Genomic DNA, 18,148 nt, shown 5'->3' on the forward strand with positions numbered 1-18,148 from the left:
GTAAGAACCAAGTTCCCCTTGGAGTTAGGTGATCTTTGTGGGTGTGCCCTATAATTTGGGGGTTCACAGCACAGTGCAGTAGGTCCCTGCTGACACTCGTGGTGCGCTGAACCAATGTCACTGTGGTGGGAACTGACACACAGGTCTGCTTGAGATTATTCAAAAAGGTAATCAGCACCTCATCCTTGTTAATGCCCTAGAGAGCTCGAACCCAGAAGGATTTGAACACATGGGAGAGGAGGAATGAGACACAATGCACAGCAGCTCAGTAAAGTATTTGTAGCTATAGCCTGTTCTATGAAGCGTTAAGTTTTACATGTGTGTAAAATTATTTTTCCTAAGCAAAGTAAAGCAATGGATTGGACAGTTTTTGCGCTGCAGGCCAATTGATGACTTCTGAGTTTGCATACCCTCACACTACCTCACTGAGAAGCCTGCGACTGCTTGCCATTGCTACAACTGAGAGTGAAGTGTTACATAGATTGTACTTAGCCCATTTTGCACAGCCAAAGGTTCACTGTACCCCTTTACACAAGAGGCAAAAGACCACAGGCCTCAGGCCCAGTAGCCACTGCGTGCCCTGTGGCCACCCAAACAGGGTCTGACACAAGAAACACTAAAAAGATGAAACCACAAACTCTGTCATTCTGAAGAACTTCTATTTATTGACAACCATTGTCGAATACATTGTTATAGGTAGTTTAGGAAAAAACTTTATTCATCATTGCAACAAAAAACATTGGCAAAGTTCCAGGAAAAAGAATGTTTTCAATAGTCTTTTCTAACATGCCATGACAAACGAGCCAGGAATTGAAAGACGTGCTATTCTAAAGGCACAGAGGCCTGCATCATTCTATTATATGATTTTGCAGAAGTCTAAGGCCCTTGAGTTTCACAAGCTTCCACAAAACTATCACACCTTCCTAGACAACAGCATGATCAATCCTTCGTATCTATAGCTACTTCGTCATATATGAATGCATTCTGCCCATCATCTAAATATGATCACTAGGCCTGCCCAAACCAAGGTGAATTCAGTATCCCAAAGTCCATGTTTGTTCTAAATTCTACATAGTATTTTGAAAGGTGGAGGCGCAACACATTTCCACAGGTGTTTGCTTCTGGGAAGACATTTGGGCATCGTCATTGCATGCATGCAGAAACTCTATTGATGGTTGAGGATTAAAGCTGAAAGGTAGAACTGTGTTAGCGCCATTCACAAACTGCAGAAGGTCTTTTATTTTGGCTTCACATGCAAGCTCTAAAAGAAGAAAAAATATATATGAGTCAAACTAGCAAAATTGTTATTATTGCAACAATTGAGATTGTTTTTTATTGCATATGCTAAATGAATACTTCAGTAACGGTTGATACATGACGAATAAAACCCCTCATAATTTGCTATGCTTCATTTCACAAAAAACTCATCGAATCAAGATTATCTGTTGTTAACAACGGAGAACACTTCATGATCTGGCGTGAGAGTATGTTACCATCTCCACAATCCTGCTTGCATTCCTCTCCCTTTAATAGAAGTTTTCCCATTGTGCAACATTAAGTAAGCATTGTATTCCATGCTGCTAGACCTGAATCTGACACTCTCTCCGGGTTTTCACACACACCAATGTTTATACAAACACTGCCGACAAGCCAATAAACGTATCTCAATACTTGGGACTGGAGGTAACTGCCATCTCCACATGGGAAATGCTATGCTTTAGCAGAGACCCACACAGCAGACCCAATCACGCTTTATATCTATTTTTATTACTTTTCCTTGATGCAGTACATGAAGCATCATTACAATGTGGTAGCTACCATTTTACTGCCATGATGCTACACTTAAGCTTGAACAGCATTGTTAACAGACATATCTTGCAAAATGAAGAATGAATTAAAGCTGACACAGACTTTCCAGTTTTGGATGCATTTATCCTTTTGTCCTTACAATAGATTTTACAGTGTAAATAAAACAGGGTGGTATGTCGCTCCTTATCTCTCTTTCTGTACAGCATCTTTAGGAATTCTTAGACACCATGCTTGCCATAATAGCCTGGTTTAATTTATAGTTTCAACGGATTTGTCTCATCATTAGTTGAGCTAAAACATAATGAAACAATTTCATTTGTCTTCGCAATCTTATAAGTAATCTCTCCAGTAACCAATGATGTGTTTTTCCTGTAACCGGTAGTTATTGCCTGATGAACTAAATTTAATGTTAAACATTCCATTAATGAATTCAGTAATGATTTCTTGTTCCATCCAAATAAATGCATTTTCAAAAAGTTGTTTATGAATTTCTATGGCCTGAAGTACTCCCAGAGTTTTTAAGCCCTCCTTCAATCGGCAATAAAGAATAAATAATACCTAATCGTAATAAGTCAAACTATTGGTCAAATTATAATTTAGAAGTAATTCAAAAATTAATATATGTCAATGACACAGCTAGAGGTCCTTCAATGCCCTATGTTCAAACGGTCTGTAAAAAGTTCAGTCTAAACAGGAAAATCTGAAGCTAGCTGCTGGAGACCACTGACAAAAGCCAATTCTCGTCCTCCTGGGGTCTTGTGATGATATGCTAGCAGCAAGGTAGCACACGACCTGCACCTTCTTTTGAAAAGATTTAAACAAACTGAGCATGCACATTATTAGAGGGCAAACAGTTTTTTCTGAGCCTTTTTTGGTACCAATTTTCGACTTCAAACTGTGGACCCGTTAGAGTGCTTGAATGGGACCTGAGAGACTATGCTTGGACTTTCAGCAAGGACTGGCCCACTCTGCAAAATACATTTTTATTTTATGCATTAGATGACAAGACCATGGGCATGATGTACCTGGTAATGTCTTCAGGCTTTATGCCCACATCAACCATGGGAGTTCACTGGAAGGTAGCGTGCTGGAAGTGGCAGTAGATTTTATTTATAGTGATAGAACATCTTACAGAGTTTGCAAAAAAACCTTTGTGGAAAACAAAAATTGTGATACAGAAGGCAGCTTTCAGTGTCCCTGTTACATTTTTTGTATGCAGGAAACACGCATGTTTCAGCTAGCTCACCATGAACCGGGGCGAGAGGGTAGGGTATCTGAAGTTGAAAATTCTGTTTTTGAACATTAGAGAACTGCCTCAATGAACACTTATTGTGCCAAATGGCCAAATCATTGGCAGGAAAACTTTGGTCACAATTTGCGACCAGTAATTTTACGACAGATATGTTGGTTTTTAAAATTAAAATTTGACTATTAAGGAGGTAAATAGAAAACTTCAACTTATTACAATATGTGGCTGTCAAACCATGTCTCTGATCACCTTTAAATAAATTAAACGTTTTTGGTTAAAGCAGCCCATTTTCTTTAAAGGAAACAGGTAAGTTAAAAAAAGGGTTATTTTTCCCCAAGTCTGTTTGAGATTTAGCAGTGGATCTTCGGCCCACAGCCTACTCTAGAGCAAACCTTTTTTTTTTAACCTTCACAAAGGGAATGGAGTACTATTTTTGTGAATGAAATACTACCTCGATTTGGGATCCAATCATTTCTCAATGCTTTAAACAGGATTTTATTCAAAAACTATTGAATCATCTCATACAAATTCAGTATTTTGAAGGGACACCTACAATATGCTCCCTCAAAATATCAACTTGGTATGGAGTCACAAACCCATTTTAGGAACTATTACAGAATGTTTTATGATATTGAAAACAGTGGTTTGTGACCATAGAACATGTACACCTTGCTTTTGGTTAGTAGAGTAGCAATGCCAATAATCAACACTGACTTTATAGTATTTTAACAGTATGACTGATATTGAATCAAAGTAAATTCAAAGGAATGTGGTTTTGTTGTAGAGTATTTCAGGACACTAGTGTAATTTTCCCAATTCTTGCCCATATATAGGTATAAATCAATCTATCCTTATATAGGCATAGAAATCATAACCATATTTAGACTTAGCCTATGCAGTCCAAATACGGCATGGCTACTTCCACTAGTTCCGAAAATCCACAACGATTTCTTGGATAAACCAGCCTTCAGCAACCATGGACGTCCCCCTGCTAAAATATTTAGTTATCCTAGAAAGCATGGAGTTTTCAAAGAACTGAGTCTTTGGTGACGTTATTATGTCCAACCGTTCGCCAAATACGGCACCTTTCAGGTATAAATATGCCCACACTTGCTCAGGCAAACACACGGTGGTCTGGAGCGGTTAGACTATCTACCTTCATGACGCAGCTCGCTACAGCAAGTGCCGAAAGAAGCCAACTCTCCAGCTGACGCACTGAGAGACGCTGTCCTCTCTCCTGCAGAGTAATCCAGCTCTAGTGTTTCCAGCCTGCCCTTGCGGGTTGCTGGGAAATCGAGTCCTGAGAGAGAGAGATACCATATCTCCTACATTCTAAAACCAAGGTACGGAGCTGATTAGACCCTTAGAGAATTCTTGGATAGATTCCTGTCAGAGATACCAAAACGTAGGCTACACCTCACTTACTTCTTCCCCTCGTACTAGACCTAGGTTAGGTACACCGGGGTAGGCGTATTTTAGGAAGCACCAGTTAAGTAATTATAGTCTTTATTTATTCATGTATGTATTTTATGTATTTTAGGGCTTAGAAACCATATAGTGCTTTTACAGTATTATTTCATAATACTCTTCGTACTGTACGCATTGTACTTTGCAACCAGTCTTACAACTGTAGCAGTTAATTTCCTCTGCAAGAGAAAGAAGACTGTTCAATAAATACCTTTTTATTGAAAACGCTCGTCTCTCTACTTCTCTGCAACTCTGATGAAACGAAGCATGCACGAGTGACTGAGTGAAATAGATATCTATTGTTTCCGCGATTTTAGAGATACGTTTCTTATTCAGGGGGAACAAAGTTGTCATGTTTATGCGGTTGTCAGAAACTAATCCCTTCTTGTTGATTCAAGAAAGTTTCTAGTGACCTCTGAGCTAGCTGGCACACACAATTAAGTTTAGTATATTCGGTAGAGACCTAGTCAACTTCAGTCCTACGTCTAATCTACAGGATATACTATTCCAACGCGCAGAGCCTATTGGGAATATAGGAACTACACTACAGTTTAGCATTCCAGCCAGACGAACATGAGCCACTGCGGTCCTAAACTCATCGGTTTGCTTTTGGGAAGCGACTGAGACATCCAGTGTTTTAATTGACTTTGTCAAGAATTGACAAAGGCAAAGGCCTTGTGAATGCTTCTGGATCGAGTAAAGATGACAAGTTGATAGTGAAGATCCGGAGTGGGACACACCATATCGCAACAAAAATGCCAGCCGCCACAGAGTAAGTGCCTCACTCAGCCACATCATAATGCAGCCAGAGCATGGTCAGCACCGTATTCCCTGGCCTTTGTTCTGCTGACAAGTGATGGTTAATCACCCTGTCTACTGCTGGCAGGGGGTACAAGTAGAAAATACTTGGGCTGCAGGCTTCCTATGTCCAACCTTGATAAGGTGAGGCCCGGTGGCTGAGTAATGCAGAAAGCTTTCTGAGGCAGACTGCAGGGGAGAGCCTGCTTGGTGGATTGAGGGGACAGATATTTTGCATGGCTGGGACAGCGGTGACCCAAATTGGCTGAACAAAAATATTGTGATGAGGCAAGACAGCCTGGCACAGTGATTGCCCTGAATTAAATCTACAATTTCTTGCCTGCCTGATGCTCCCCTGTAGAACAGAACGTACAGGTTTTGATGAAGACATCTGCTTCTGGTGTTGGAGCAAGGGCTTCCCTTAAACACAAGCTCAGACTGGGATCCATTTTGTACACTGAGTTCCCTGAGATTGCCGGTCCGACAGGGAATAGCTAATTAGTGAAGAGTTAACACACCCATGTCCTGATACAGAAATTAGTTTAGTAGGTAACATGCTTGTTGCTGGCATCTATGTGCATACTGAGGGCCACATGTTTAAAATCTGGAAACGCCAATTCCACGTTTTGGCCTTCTGAGGTATTGAGAAACTGACCACCATTTTAATTGTGTAATTACATACATGTTGTGTCCCTCTAGAAGGGTGGAATGCTACCCCCGTCGCCAGAATTGGCAAGGGGGTAGTATTCCAATTCGTATGACACCTTACTCGACATGTTTTGATAATGCTATACCAAAGTTAGCATTTGACCGCGAGGATCATAATGCACTTACGAGTATATGGTATAGCGTTATCATGGAACAGCTATTAGGATATGGTTCCGCAAGCTGCAAACGGGCTCAGCTCATGCCAGAGCACCATCTCACATAATTCCAAGCACTCTGCCTTCAGGATTGATAAGGCCTGCCATAGGAGTGACTGATAGGAATATATGTGTCCATTTTAGGGTTAGATATAGAGATACTATACCTAAAGCAAAGGGTGATTACACCACCTTGCTTCAGCTGTCGTGCAGCCAGTTGTGTCTATTTAGATGGCCAGCCAGGGGTGGCATAATACATGCTTCAGCCCCTGGTAGGCCCTGGGTACACCTATGCCCTGGATACCTAAGGTATACCGTACAGGGACTGATAAGGTGGCCCAGTACCAATCGGTAAATGCACCTAAGGTACATGGTTGTTAATTTAGAGAGAGAACAGCTAGGCTGTGGGTCTGATTAGCAGGCCCACAGCCAGGGAAAGTTGTAAACCAGTGAAGCAAAAAGCAAAAATCGGGGGTGACCATAGGATTGCAGACCCTACTCTCCTACACCCCAGTTCCAAATTCTGCAGCTCTGGCCGTAGTCCCACATCCTCTCCAGTACTGAACATCATACTGCCCCACTAAGAGAAACTCACACTGCCTTCAGCTACAACCCCTAATTGTGCCCCGCAATAGTCACCTGGATGAGACTAAATTCAAATTATGTACTGGACAAGCATAATATGCTGCCTGAAAAAAAAAAGTAGCAGCATTCTGGAAAAAGCTAACACTCCCAGGGAATGCAAGATAAAGTAAAGCATGTGAAATGTAAGCAGGAACAACATGGTTTTTGCCAGAAAATTTAAGGACATGACTACAGGGCCCAGAAGGGACCCGTTTCAATGTCCAGTACTTAGATCCCTACAAAATGGGAGCAGTATAGTTTAAAAATACCACATCCCTGAACACAGAGCTGATGTACACATTTTATATAAACCAAAATAAGGAAAACAGCTGATAAGGATAACATTAAATGTTTTCCACTCCATGCATCAACCAGGCATTGCAGTACCTCTAGAAACAGTGAACTTCCCCACCCAGGGAAAACAATGGTGTTCAAAGAAAGAGGAGAAAACGAAAGTAGCGCTTCACTAGCAACCTCTGCAGAGTGGCGCTATGGTGTTTGGGTGTGAAATGAATCAGTCCACTTTGCAACCACTTGCTTTATTTTGTTATTTATTTATTTTTTGTATTTTAAACCTTTTTTTTCATTTGGTGTAGAAAAATATCAGAGAAAAACGAAATTTCAGCAAAAGTATTTCTTCGTTTATGGATCTATTTCTCAAGGGAAAGAATAAAGGAAAGGAGAGAAAAGAAAGGGTAAGAACAGTTTTCAGCAAGTGAGGAGGAGCGAGACAGAATTAGAGGGAATGAGAGAAAGAGAGAAGGTGGGGGCAGCTGCCATCAGCAGAGCAGGAGAAGTGGACTCTGTCCTGGTCTTCTCTGCCCACCCAGCCCGTCCCCTAACGGCCGAGCCTTATCTAAAGGCCTTTGCTATTTCTGCACCCATAGGACAAATTTTGAAAATGAAATATGCAGGGGAATGGATTCTGTTGAATCAGAAAAGCAGTGGCATGCCTAGGAAGTTTGAGCTTTAAAATCCAAAATGTGTGTAATAAAAGTGAAACTGGAAAAACTATTACATAACTTTCACCTCAATTATGACATCTCGGAAAATCATATCAGTATATTAGACTCACATAAGAGGAAACGGAAATGTGGTTTCTTATCCAGATGTTCGTATCCAGATGACATAATGAGAATAAAACAGAAGAGTATGCGAGTTACCATTAAATGCTCTGACCAACTTTAACCTCGTCGTCGTTTTTTCACTGGCGATGACAGCATTGCAGACAGTACCTTTTAAGTAACTCAAGCAGCTGTCGCAAAGCATGGATTGGCCGGTAGGTAGCATGCGCATTTTAAGGGGTCATGATGCTTCTTATCCTACTGTGCAGGACTCACAGCAGGATCAAACCACAGCAAAACAGCCCCCTCCCCCTCAAAAACGACAGGATCACTAAATCTGTGGGCAGGAGCTCATGGTTCTAAAATCTGTTTGAGTCAAGTGTAACGGCCACACACACTGCTGCCTAGTCCGGCATCTCCTACGGGCACAATATGTTTCGTGCATCTTGTGACTCACTCTCAGCTCACACTTGCTCTGCCCTGGGCAGGGCTTGGGTGCATTTATATTGGTCCTCAGCTCAGTTTCAGGCAGGTCCGAGTGGCTTGTCAATCAGGGCACAAGTCCTAAAGAAGGAAGTGGGGGGGACGCTGACGTCAAGACAGGAAGTGACGTCACGAAAGGTGGCTTGCAACATCAGACTCATTGACTCCCCTTGCTCACCCCATAGATGCGATTGCATCAGAGAAGCCAGCGTGTGAGCAGCATTCTGAATGAGCTCCGATCTCGCCCCAGAAAGGCCAAAGAGTGAATGTGTGGCTCCATTTGCTCCAGTAATCGAGCTCCTAGTAAAATAAGTGGGGGGATGCCGTCCACCCACGTGGTACCCCGACTCGAGCCCTGTTGTCAATCCTTTCTGTCCGCATGCCTGGCCCATACAGCTGATCGCCCCTGAATAGCACTGCGGCACCACCTGTGATGGACAGAAGCCTCTGGGCTCTCACACAAGCTTCCATTGTATGAGACCACACCACCCTGTCATGTAACCCTCCTCCCCCACACACTTTGCGGCCTCTGCATAGCTGCCAATGTTTTAGATTGCTTATGTGTGACATTTTCATAATTTCAGTGTAATTATGAGTGACATTCAACGACTAAAAGTGACACTTTCTCGCGAGCAAAATCGTGCAATAAAGAAGAGGGAAATACTTAAATACAAGAAATTAAACCCATTTGCGCAGCAAGAATAATAAGAGCTTACAACTGTTGTAAAGCTCCAGAAATGGAAGGGCACTAAGTTAGTAAAAAGCAGGAACTCACAGCTAATCCTCATCAAAAACAGTTTTTCAAATACATGTGTGGTTCATGTTCTTTCTCTCCTCCTCCCCTTTTGTCCACTTTCTTGCTTTTTCCCTCCTTCCCACTGTCTCATTTCTCTCCCTTGTACTCGTTTTATTCCTCCTTTCTCACCCCTCCCACTGTAGGAGAGTAGGATCTGCTTACTATGGTTACCCCCAATTTTTGCTGGTGTTTCACTATTTTTCGACTGTAGTCTGGCTGGGGTCTGGTATTAAGGACCCCAGCCTAGCTGCTTCCTCTCTAAATTGGTTGCATGTACTTTAGGTAGAGGGAGTGGCTATCCCAAAGGGCAGTGGTACAATGCAGAGGGCGGTAGTGTGTCAGTAAGGGGTAGTAGTGCGGATTGATGATGCGGTGCTGGCAGTGGTACAACGCGGAGGGTGGTAGTGCGTCAGTAAGGGGTAGTAGTAAGGATTAATGGTGCGGTGCTGGCAGAGGTACAACGCTGTCGGTGGTAGTGCATCAGTAAGGGGTAGTACTGTGGATTGATGGTGCGGTGCTGGCAGTGGTACAAAATGGAGGGTGGTAGTGCCTCATTAAGGGGTAGTAGTGTGGATTGATGGTGCGGTCGTAACAGTGGTAATGTGATGCTGATGGTGGTATTGGCCTTTGCTGGTATCAGCGTGATGCTGAGGGTGGTAATGAGATTCTGCAAGTGGTACTGTAATTTTGGTTGCCAGTACTGACGTACTGATGGTAGCGTTTGAAAGACACTTCATTGTAAACAGGCGAACAAGAAGCCTTAGGTAATGCGAAGATCACACGTTGCTGCAGGTCTAGGGTGAGCAGCTTTCCCAGCTGTCGTTCTCTTCGCATTCAGACACTTCCAGTTCTGCATTTATAATGGCAAAGGCATAATCAAAAGTACCACATGCAAATATATTTGAGACGTTGGTCTCCCTTTAAATACAAGTTGGAACATTGACATTCTGAAGCTCTGGAGACACATGAAAAGGAGGGGGCAAAAATCAGTAATGCTCGGAATCCAAAGAAGCAGAGCCACACAGTAGCCTGTTGGAATTACTGCTTCCAGCTCATCAGAAATGAGTCACATGAAAGGAATGCCTGACTATTTCTGAATCTCTGATGAAGTCGTGAGGGGTAAGGTACACTGAAACTGGCATTAGAACTGTACACCAAAGAAACACCTAATGTGCTCCAATGAGAGCAGGGTCACACTCTGTGAAAGCTCTTCCTAGTCGAGCCTGATAACGAAGAGCAGCCCATAAATCTACTTCAAACCCGAAAGAACAGATGCAGCTACCTAGCAGGGCTCCTCAATGTGTCTCTCCCCACACCACGTCAAAAATGGGGGGGAAAGCTGCAAGGCTGACTGAGCTGTGCACTGCCCCGTATATTAGCACTAAAATCTCATCACAGACATAATTAAAAGTGTATCCCCCACAGAGAATAGTGTCAGGAAACGTGTACACTTCCTCACTGCAGACTGTTCAAGGGGGCACTTCCGGTGCCTCCTGAAGGCCAAGTAGTGGACTTTGGAAATGGGGAAGGAAGCTCGAGTCTGGCTCAAAATCCTGTGATTCTGGGCAAAGAAATCACCCAATACTCCAGAGGCTAGAACATAATGTAGATTTTTCTAGTATTCTTGACGGAAAATCTTAATTTTATTAAAGACACGGAGGCGAGTATTATGCTTTTCTTATCTTGCTTTATTACACACAGCAGCCAAGATAAGTAAAAAACTACAGTTCCCAGAGGGCCAGGGGACAAACTGGGCCATGGGACTGAAAAAACGTGAGAATACATTAGCCAATCACAATGAACCTATGAGATAAAGACCCTAACTGACTGCGCAGCTTCCTCTTTTCGCTGGCGAGCAGATCAAGAATAGTCATTAAACAAAGGGAAAATGAATAAAATTAAGGATATAGCCAAAGTCCAGGAACATAAGTCTTGCATCAGGGGAATCCAAGGGAGAAGACCAAACAGGCGTCCAGGAGGAGGATCCGGGAGCATTGGAATCGGAGCACTTGCAGGAGAAGATCGAAGAAGGTGCAGGGTAGATCTTCTAAGATGAAGCCGGTGGCAAGGCTGGATTCGCTGTAGGGAGGGAGAACAGAAGTTAAGAAATGTTGCGGCGGGATAATACTCGCCTCCGTGTCTTTAATAAAATTAAGATTTTCCGTCAAGAATACTAGAAAAATCTACATTTTATGGCAAGACCGGAGGCTCCTATTATGCTTGTTTAAAGCATATTAACAATATCAGAAGCCACAGTATGAACAGGTTTGCAATAGAACATGCGAAATATGCTGTCATTTGACCAGTCTGCTGATCTCAGAATGTCTTCCAGGCGAGAGCCAGACCAAAAGGCTGTAGAAGCCATGGCTCCCCTGGCCGAATGAGCCCCGAAAACGGAGACGTCAATTCCGGCAAGAGACATGACCCAACGGACCCAGCGGGCCAGGGTGGGAGAAGAGACAGGAAGATGGGGTTTAATAAAAGAAATAAGGAGTTGAGAATGAGAGGGCGTTCTGAGATCAGCAGTTCGGTGTTTGTACACTTTTAAACATTGTCCCACACACAGTTTGGGATGAGCTGGAAAATAAGGATAAAACACTGAATCCAAATTAGTCTTAGTACGTCTGCGTATCTGAAACAGCACACCTGAAGGAGAATATTGGCGAGCAGAAACATCTAGAGCCTTAACATCAGAAACTCTTTTAATGGAAACTAGACACAGTAACATAGTGAGTTTAGCAGATAACATCTTTAGTGAAAGAACAGCATTGTCTGGCCAATCATTAAACAATTTAAATATCACTGTAACATCCCATAAAGAGGTATACTTAGCCAACGGAGGTTTCGCACAACGGACACCCTTGAGTAGACGACAAATCATAGGGTGAGCACCAACTGGTTTACCATCAATTTGGGAATGGTATAGTGAGATGGCAGAGCGATAGAGATTGATGGTGCGATAAGCCTTACCGGCACTGGCTTGTGAACCAAGGAAGTTAATTATGAAATACAGAGAGGCTGAAATGGGATCGAGGTCCCTTTCCAAACACCAGCTTGTCCAAAGAGACCAGGCGGATCTGTATGCTTTGGAGGTTCCCGGAGCCCAAGCTTGGTTGATAAAGAACGAAGCCTCTTGTGAAATGAGGACGTCAGAAGGGGAAGGCCGGAAACTTTCCAGGCCGAGAGTTGCAGGGAGGAATCGAGAATGAGATTGTGTTGATCGCCCTGAGGATTGAGAAGTAGGTCTCCGAAAGAGGGAAGAAGGACCGGGAAGTCCACTGCCATCTCGAGAAGAGTCGGAAACCAAACCTGGGCCTGCCAGAAGGGGGCAACTAGAACCAGGGACGAGGACTGGCGGCGAGCCTGAGAAAGAACCCTGTTGATCATCAGAAAAGGAGGGAAGGCATAATGAAGATGACGAGACCAATCCTGCAGGAAAGCGTCTGTCGCCAAGGCCAGGGGATCCGGGCGCCAACTGTAAAACCGGGGCAATTGGGAATTGAGACGGGAAGCAAAAAGATCGATAGAGAAAGGGCCCCAAAGATGGGAAAGAGAGAGGAAAACGGATGGACAGAGCTTCCAATCGCTGGAATCTCGAAGAAATCTCGAGTGCCAATCCGCCACGCTGTTGAGATCTCCAGGGAGATACTCGGCAGTCAGAGAAAGATGATGGGCGAGGCAAAATTCCCATAGACTCTTTGCCAAGTCCGCCAGGGGTTTGGACCGTGTTCCGCCAAGATGGTTGATGTAGCGGACCGCAGAAACATTGTCCATGCGGAGGAGAATAGAACAGTGAATTCTGTTTTTGGAAAGGCTTTTGATCGCAAAGGAACCTGCAAGCATCTCTAAACAGTTGATGTGCAATTTTGACTCCTCTGCGGACCATGAACCTCCAGTCGAGATTGGTCCACACCGGGCGCCCCAGCCCGACAGGCTTGCATCTGATTCTAAGACTAGATCTGGGGCCGTGGCGAAGATAGTGCGCCCGTTCCACGCATCTAAATGGTCTATCCACCATTGAAGCTCGGTGCGGGACTCGGGGTCTAGTGCCACGAGATCTGAATATGCAAGGCCTTGACGAAGATGACGGATTTTTAGTCGCTGAAGAGCACGATAATGGAGAGGACCTGGAAAGATGGCCTGAATGGAAGAAGAGAGAAGGCCGACAATCCGTGCAAGAGATCGGAGGGACAAAAGAGAGGACTGAAGAACAGATAGGATCTCCGCTTTGATCTTGGAAACCTTGGAAAGGGGAAGGCGAAGGGACGCTGCAGCAGAGTCCACCAGGAATCCCAAGAACTCCATGTTCTGAGAAGGAGTCAAAGACGACTTGTCTTTGTTGATGAGAAAACCCAGATCTAAGAGAAGGGACTGAGTCAAAAGAAGGTCGGAAAGGAGACACTGTTTGTCTGAATTCATGAGAAGGATATCGTCCAGGTAAATAATTAGCCTTATGCCAAGAGATCGAAGATAGGCGACCACTGGTTTCAAAAGCTTCGTGAAGCACCAGGGCGCGGAAGATAGGCCAAAGGGAAGAGAGGTGAAACAATAGTTGATACCTGTCCACTGGAATTGAAGAAATTTCCAGTGAGAGTGATGGATGGGGACCGTGAGGTATGCGTCCTGAAGGTCCAGACGGACCATCCAGTCGTTGGGACGAAGAGTGTCTCTCAAATGTAAAATGGTCTCCATTTTGAAATGGCGGTAAACTACAAACTGATTGAACCATTTCAGATTGATGACCGTGCGGAGCTTCTTGTTCTTCTTCTGAACAAGAAAAATGGAGCTTAGAAAGCCTGAGGAGTCGAAGGGAAAAACTTGAATTGCTCTTTTGAGGAGAAGAGCTTCGATCTCGTTTGAAATTTGAGATGCCATCAGAGTTGAAAAGACGAGAGGGGGAGGAAGAGAAGATTGGACGGGAGGGGAAAGGAACTCTATCAGGTAGCCTTGTACCGTGTTTAAGATCCACGGATCTGAACTGATTGTGTGCCATTTTTGAAGAAACAGTTTTAAGCGACCCCCCACAGGAGGGGAAGAAGAAAGGCTTACCTTGTTGGTTGGAGTTTTGACGATAATTTCGTTGACCTTTGCCTCTGAATCCGCGGCCACGTTGGGGATAGAATTGAGGCTTGTAGTCCTGATTGTTGTTGTACGAACCTCTGGAGCCTTGGTTGTAGGGACGGCCGGAAGAGCGACCCCTGCCTCTGCCGGCCCGTCCAAAAACCCGAGGGGCGAAGACCTTCTTCACTGTTTGTTGGGCTTTGTCCAAAGAAGCAAAAGTAGAAACAAATCTACTAAGGTCACGAACCAGAGAATCTCCAAAGAGGAGACCATTCGCCTTAGGGCCAGGATCCATGGGAGCCAGATTTGAAAGTTTAGGATCCAATTTAATTAAGAGACCTTTACGGCGCTCATGAGTGATAGCGGAGTTGGCATTTCCTAAAAGGCAGAAGGCGCGTTGGGCCCATTTGGAAACATCTTCTGCAGAAAGTTCAGAACCTTCTAAGCGGGCAGCTTCCGCTAAATCAAAGATACGGGCGAGAGGGCCCACAATATCCAATAGTTTGTCTTGGCAAGTGGTCCAAGCTTTATCCACCCCTCTGCGGGGGTCCTTGCCGAACTTGGAGAAGAAAGTGAGGAGAGGTTGGTCGATGGAAGGGACCATCGTAATTTTGTCTGGAAGAGAAGGTTTGGGACATTCGGATTTAAGTCTAGCTCTTACCGGTGCTTCCAAAGGGAGACGCAGCCTGGCAGAGATATATTCTCCCACATGGTGAGAAGGGAACCATTCGGTGGAATTAGGGTGACGAATAGTGGAGGGGTCAAACATGGGTAAACCCTCAGAGTCAAAAACAGGCTCAAATGAAAAAGAATCCAATTTGGGAGATTTAGCAGGAGGGGGGGAAGGGTCAGTAGTATCGAACAGGTCAAACAATTGGTCAGCGTCATCAAAATTAGCATCATCATCATCGTCATCTGTGTCCAATATAGTGGAAATTACCAGTTTTCTCCTAGGAGACTCTGCATGTTTCTCTTTTTGTTTGCGTTTACCCTCGGAGCCAACAAACCCCTCCTTAGAAGGAGGCCTGGGAGGAACAGAGTCCTCAGTCAAATGCGAGGAAGACTCGCTAATCAAAGACGCTTTTTTAGGGGCACGAGATTGAGCAGAGAATTCCACTTTTTTCTTTCTGCTTTCCCCCGCAGACTGGGCCAACATTTTGGACATGATGCTTAACATTGAATTTTCCATGTTCTTAGACATTCTCTTCATAGAGACTTCTACAGCTGATTCCACTGAATTATTAATGAATTTATTTAAATCCCTTTTAAAAGAATGAGATTCCTGGGAAGGGATTTCCTCTGAGGAACTATCACGTTCCATGATACAGCTGAGAAGAGAGAGAGCCAAAATATCACTCAGGAGGTAGGCGAGGGTTAATGGACAGAGCGGGGGCGTGTACAAGCTGTGGGCTGGGCCGAGCGTGAAGCGACGTCTTCACACGGAGCTTGAGAGGCACAGAGGCTGGAGCACGAAGCGGAACAGCAGGAACCCACAGGACGGTGACCGGAGGAGTAAAGAACCCAGAAAGAGGTCAGAAGGCGCGCGAAGACGCGCGCGCTGAGACGCTACCAAGAGCGTCCGAAAACGGGGGGGGGAAGGGGGGATTAAGAGCGAAGCGCCGGAGCTCCGTGAAGAAACGCGCGAACAGCGCGAAAGCACTAGCGCGAGGTCGCGCTAAAACAGGCTCAATGAAAATAGAACATAAACGTCAATAAATGCAATACAGAGCATAAATTACTGAGAGCAAAGATAAAGGCACTTATCTGACTGCGAGCAGCAAGAAAAGAGGAAGCTGCGCAGTCAGTTAGGGTCTTTATCTCATAGGTTCATTGTGATTGGCTAATGTATTCTCACGTTTTTTCAGTCCCATGGCCCAGTTTGTCCCCTGGCCCTCTGGGAACTGTAGTTTTTTACTTATCTTGGCTGCTGTGTGTAATAAAGCAAGATAAGAAAAGCATAATAGGAGCCTCCGGTCTTGCCATAAAATTGCGACCTTGTGGCATCTAAAATTAGTAACTGTGGCTTACTTCTCGAAAGCAGGCCTGTGTTCTTCCTCCTTCTGTTAGCAAAGTGAGGCCTCAGCTGCAGGAACATGTTTATTTTAAACGTCTGAAGGTGACGATTTCTCACTCGCAAAATAGTACGAGTCCGGACTCTGTAGGTTATTATTTTGTGGAAAGGAGGAGCGCGCTACCTTCGATATTGAGATAAGTATTCCCAAAACAACAATGTTGTAGGAGCACGGATGCTCGACCTGAGAATGGAGAACAACAGTTAGCCGCTCGCTGTATTATCTTAAGTGACATACAGCACGAAAATCACCAATCAGTTTTGAGGCATTAGTACCCAAACAATGGCTACCAATAGTAAAAAAAAATACATGTTTGCATCATATTGCCAATATAGATGAGCTCTTTTGCCCCAGACGTTCCCTCGTGACTCGCAAAGATTCCTGGGAAATGATATGGTAAGTAGCTCGTCAGGCAGCGCAATACAGTAGTTACGGTGCCGTCATGCTGTGGGGCACTTAGAGCTTCTTGAGAGGGCCGTCTCCGGGTTGCTCGCCGGTGTGTTGTAGAACTAGAAAAGGCTGCATCGTCATGGGCACCCCTGACCTTAACTGTCTGTTGTCGGTATAGGATTTACCACATACAGCCATTTCATGGAGCTAGACAGTTGAATTTTTATGGTTAACTAACTGTCTAACCGAATAAAAGAATTTGAACTGAACAGTTGAATTTGCAGCATTTCAGTATCAGGTTAAGGACATACAATTTTAACTTTATGGTTTTCAAATCACTTTATAATATTAACCACACACAAGAAAAACTGCAGTTTATTTACCCTACAGAAATGTTACCACGTGGGATAACTCAAGATGGCCGAAACTACAAGTGATTTTGAGAATAAAAATCAACACGCAAAAATCGATTCCTTCACGTCACGCTGGATAAACTCAGTCAGCTCCCCGACGGAGCAGGCAGCTTCTAACTTGTGTGCCCTTCACACCAACGCTAACGTGTCGTATTACTTACTGTGGTGACTGAATTTGTGTAGTGCTCACGAGGCTCTCATCGTGGGCTGCTCCTGGCTCACTGATTCGGCGGCTGGCAAAAGACAAAATGTACATGGCAGGCTGGCAGTAAACTGTCCTTTTTCAGTGCCACTGCCCACCAAAAGCCTCTGCACCTGTAGCTGAGGCCCAAGACTGGACTGTGTTCTCTTCCTGCTCGTGTTTTTCAATGTGCTCCTGTCCACAACCCCTCCACTTCCTGAGCTTGCCTTGAACTTCTCTGTGATTGGCTGTTAGTGTCATGTGCTTTTCAGTGCATGTTATACACAATTCACCATATCCAATTCACTCATACTCTTATCCAGTTCATGCAGTATGAAACACAATGTGACTCGTATGCAATTTCAGTGGAGCTCATATTCATTTCGAGAGGAGTATTATTTACTTCACTATTATTTATATAAATGTCAGGATTTGTCATATTTAAACAATTCGGTAATGTTAATTTTCTAAAAATCTTTTATAAATTAGCTTTTGTGTCATATTTATTTCAAATGATCTTATATTAATTTAAACATGTGTCATATTAACTCGAACATGGCTTATATTAATTGCTGTATGTCTGAAATTCACTTCATGTGTGTCACAGTCATTTTAAGGAGTGTTAAATTCAATGTAATATGTGCCATATTTGTTTCAATGTGGGTTATATTCATTTCAGTACCAGTCTATATCATTTCAATAAGGTTTATATTCACTTGAGTTCTTGTTGTATTCTTTTCAGCAACAGTCATATTCCTTTCAGCGTAGTTGTAATACATCTCAGTTTATTTTTTATCCAATTCAAAGTGTGTTATTCACATTGTCCAATAGGTAGAATATTTATTCTGCCATGTTTCATCGATTCCAAAGGATGTTGT

The 18,148-nt window shown here is 43.9% G+C and overlaps 1 protein-coding gene across 1 annotated transcript; it reads right to left on the reverse strand.

Moving 5' to 3' along the window:
* Window positions 1–1,067: 1,067 nt before the first annotated feature.
* On the reverse strand, window positions 1,068–15,535 carry LOC147711031 (uncharacterized). The gene is made up of 2 exons (XM_086919411.1): window positions 14,203–15,535; window positions 1,068–1,261 (listed from the first exon to the last, which is right to left on the reverse strand). The coding sequence occupies exons 1-2, from the start codon at window positions 15,533–15,535 to the stop codon at window positions 1,068–1,070; spliced, it is 1,527 nt and encodes a 508-aa protein (XP_086775537.1).
* Between the last annotated feature and the right edge of the window lie 2,613 nt (window positions 15,536–18,148).

Source organism: Lissotriton vulgaris, chromosome 5, assembly GCF_964263255.1.
Source record: "Lissotriton vulgaris chromosome 5, aLisVul1.2, whole genome shotgun sequence".
Taxonomy (NCBI): Eukaryota; Metazoa; Chordata; class Amphibia; order Caudata; family Salamandridae; genus Lissotriton; species Lissotriton vulgaris.